Below are 4128 nucleotides of genomic sequence, written 5' to 3'. Positions count from 1 at the left end.
ATTCAAATAATCCCCAATGAATGTAACAATTAACCTGTATTTATTACCCCTTTGTCTCCCCCCCCCCCATATCTTTTCACTTACTGTCTCCGGCGAGACACTCCCACCAGCTGTGCTGCAACTCCTGATTGGTAGCGGGTTAATTGCCTATAGCTGACTGCATGGCATCCTTCGTGCGCCTTGGTATAAATGCAATGTACTATATGAGGAAGACCCCTCTCTGACTAACCCCCTGCTTCCCGGTCCTCACGCTATTTATCCTTCTGTTCCTGGCTTGAGCTTTCAAACCCTCATACCTCTGCTGGCTGCGTTTCTCAAACCCTTTGGGCAAACTGCAAGATGCCAAGGGGATTCCTAGTAAAGAGAAACAGGAAAAACTGCGGGTCGTACCGGATCCCGTGTGATGAGACTGGACCTCCCCAGTCTCTGCCCTTCCCATCCGTTCTGGAGGTCCTGGCCCCTTATAGTCCTGCCTTACCTCCTGGCTCTGAGTTTGTGACAGGCACTTCTGAAAGGGACCAACCTCAGCAGATACCACACATTTATGAAGGGGGATCTCAACTACCCAACGATGTATCCCCAATAAGAGTCACCACAACGCTGGGGCATATTGGACATTGGAACCAAGTCCCCTACAGCCCAGTGACACCAGTGGGCTTGGAGATGAAGAAAACTTTCTTCAAAAGGTACCTGAGCTCTCCAGCTTTAGCAGAGTCATTCCCTGTTGCAGCTTCTTTTGCTTCCATGGAGAAGCTTCTCATTCAGCATAACCCCTTCCTAACACCTGAAGCTAAGCTTCATACCAACATATATCCTCGGGAGACAACGAAATCCAATAAATTCCCCTCTAAGAAAAACAAAGCCACAAGAAAGCTAAACTTTGCAGATGAAGTCACCACTTCTCCAGTGCTGGGGCTAAAGATTAAGGCAGAGGAGCCAGACCGCAAAGTTCGGAGCCCCCTTCTCAAGCGTCCCCCTCTTGGTGAATTCATCTGCCAGCTTTGCAAGGAGCAATACCCGGACCCTTTTGCTCTAGCTCAGCACAAGTGCTCCAGAATTGTGCGGGTGGAATACCGTTGCCCTGAGTGTGATAAGATCTTCAGCTGCCCTGCTAATTTGGCTTCTCACAGGAGATGGCACAAGCCCAGGACACTGGGGAATGATGGACAAGGAGGGAAGAAGCTACAGGTCCCACTGGAAGGCAAAGAGAACAGCAGCGATCGCATTGCCACGCTGAGTCTCATAGAGCCTCAGAATACACGAGTTCAGCACCAGCAGTCTACGGACAGCTCTCAGCTGACACTCACAGATCAGCACCTGCGTCCGGGCAACAGCTCCTGGCAGAGCAGAGTCGACACTGAGACTCCGGTATCTCACCCAACATCTGAAGATGGGGAGGAGACATTTGCTTGCCCATATTGCCACAAGACGTTCCGCAGACAGGCTTACCTACGCAAACACTTGCTCACACATCAGCCATACAGCCCACTTGAGAGGGGGCCACTCACCTTCCCTTGTACTCTGTGTGGAGTTAATTTCCCTTCAGTGGACATCAGAGACAAGCACAGGCTATGGCATGCGGTAAGGGAAGAGCTTCTGATCCCTCTGGGACAGGAGAAAGCTATGGTTGCCGAAGGAGGGCAGCAGATCTTTCCCTGTGAACTTTGTCCCACGGCATTCTTTAGCTCCCCAGGACTCACCATGCACATGAGCAAATGTCACTCTTCTTAGAGCAGGGAGGATATCAAACAACAAATCCCACTCGTCCCTGGCTGTTAAAGGTTAAAATGTGGACAGAAGCCCTAGAAATGGGTCACTGCATAAACGTTACAGTATGTAACATAAGACTGATGATAGGATGTAACATAGATAATAATGAGTACGTTTATTCTAGCACATTTACCAAGTGGTGACTTAAATGGTTTTGTCTGTGATTTGTAGAAGCTTAATATTAGGGTCCAGTAACCACCTTATTCACCTCACTGCTAAGAGTCCACACAACCTGTATAATTAAGACTGGTTATCTAACCCCTGGAACGACTGATTTTCACCAGGGACTTCTGGTCTTATAATGTATTGTGTTTTAATTATTATGTATGCGTCTTGAAAGCTCATGCACAACAATTATGTGGAAATCTTGTGTTGGTTGAACAAAAGGTATAACTGCAATTTTATTATTAGATTATGTGCAAATCCTACCAAAATATGTAATGCTTACAATGGAATTAAACCAAAGGTTACTTACTTGTATAAAAAAAAAATCATTTAATTTCTTTATACTTTTTGTCTGTAATGCTAAAAAAAATCGTCTATGTGCAATAACTTCATGCCATCAATGTAATTGTGTAAACTTTATTTATTTATTTACAATTAAGGATAAACTAAGAGGAGCAGCTTTATGCACAACTGTCCCTCACAAATATTATCCCACAAATAATTGGAAACCATGGAAGATAAATCCTAAACGAAACTACAGTAAAGCAATTCTCAACTGAAAAACAGAAGCAACATATAAATTGGGCTCCTAATTTAAAATAGGAATTTGGTTGCGTTCTCCAAAAGGATTAGTTGAAATAATATTTTTTTTATCATAGAAATCCTACTTTAAACTTCAGTAAAGTAGACTCTTGATTCCTGAAGCGTTTTTACGCCATGCTGTTCTTTGAATCACACATAATTTTGTTCTTTATTATGCTAAATGCTACGTGTTCTTTTTAACACACAGTGTTAAGTACTTGTTCACAATAATAGAGACATTAAAGCCTCGCATTAATTGAATTTTGTGTGCTTACAAAAGCACCATATCTCTTGATGCTTAGCCGTCTGTACTGTTGAAATAATTTGAGTATTTTCTATATTTAACATGTATTAAACAATAAAAATTCTCTTTCACTAGGATTAAAAACTGTGACAATGTTTATATATTCTTTTGAATTTAATACTATCAATTCATATTTTTTTCATTAAATTATATTACACGTATGCATGCAACACCTGTGCTTTTGTTGATTTTCCTTTTCAATAGCTAATTTTGTTTAGAATTACAAAAAGAGAGAGGGGTTATTTCACAAAAGTCTCCCGACTCCAAAACTGGATTACAAAATAATTTGTTCAATTTAATTAGGATTTATAAATCAGGTACTATTTCTTTGTGCACCAGCATTTGAGTCCAAACATTCATAAATAACACTCCATAGTCTGCATAACAGCTATTGCAGTTTAAATAAATGCTATCTTTAGTACCCATGTGTACTATTTACCAAGGTCTTCGTGCTGCAAAACTGGTGTGTAAAAACGGCACCAGATTTAGCAAAGAATTTTTTTTTTAAATGTTTTCTCTTTATATGAAAATGTGTTCTTTTGATGCCTGTCACTATATTTTTGCCCCAGATTTAAAGTCCACAGACCTTCATAAAAAGCTGAACAGGGGAAAAAAGGCAGTGCACTGCCTGCAATAAATGGAGGAGGCTAATGGTAGCAAAAAAACATTTTAATAAATAAAAGGATCAAAACATCATGCAGAAAACGCTCAGCTACGCATTTCGGCCGTACGCCCTTTATTAAAAGTTATTTTTTGCTACCATTAGCCTGCTCCATTTATTGCAGGCAATGCACTGCCTTTTTCACCTGGTCTACTTTCCGTGCTTGGTGGATTGCACGCCGTTTAGTAAACCTGATGGGACTGCTCCTCTGGAACTAAAAGTGAGTGTTTTCTTACATACTATGCCTAGTTACTATGGTTGGGACAATCTCTGTACTGTTCATTGCGCTGGCCAGCACTAGGTACTAGTCCCTTGCCCTATTAGGGTATGTTTTCATTGCTCACCATCATATTGGAGTGTTCCCTACGGAAGAATTATTACAAAATTATTGGGACTCATATGTTTTGATGCACCGGTTACCCACATTTTGCACTTCATAAAAAGCCAGCTATATCTTAAAATAATTTTAGAAGTTTATGACATTTCTGAAAACATTTGTACAGTTGGGTGGAACTCAAATCAAGATATTACATATTTTAACAAACAACTCTCATAGTGAAATAAGTATTGTACATTCAAATGATTTGTAAGAAGGGGTAAGTATTGCATGTACAAAAAGGGAATTAAAAACAAGCTTATCATATAT

At 40.7% G+C, this 4128-nt stretch overlaps 1 protein-coding gene across 1 annotated transcript; it reads left to right on the top strand.

Annotated features, from left to right (window-relative positions):
- Positions 1–221: 221 nt before the first annotated feature.
- On the top strand, positions 222–2831 carry INSM2 (INSM transcriptional repressor 2). Its single transcript, XM_075613084.1, has one exon. It carries the CDS (start codon positions 340–342, stop codon positions 1729–1731), a length of 1392 nt encoding a protein of 463 aa, XP_075469199.1. The 5' UTR covers positions 222–339; the 3' UTR covers positions 1732–2831.
- Positions 2832–4128: the final 1297 nt, after the last annotated feature.

Source organism: Ascaphus truei, chromosome 9, assembly GCF_040206685.1.
Source record: "Ascaphus truei isolate aAscTru1 chromosome 9, aAscTru1.hap1, whole genome shotgun sequence".
Taxonomy (NCBI): Eukaryota; Metazoa; Chordata; class Amphibia; order Anura; family Ascaphidae; genus Ascaphus; species Ascaphus truei.
The sequence above is the reverse complement of the archived record's forward strand: the minus strand, read 5'-3'. Positions and strand labels throughout refer to the sequence as shown.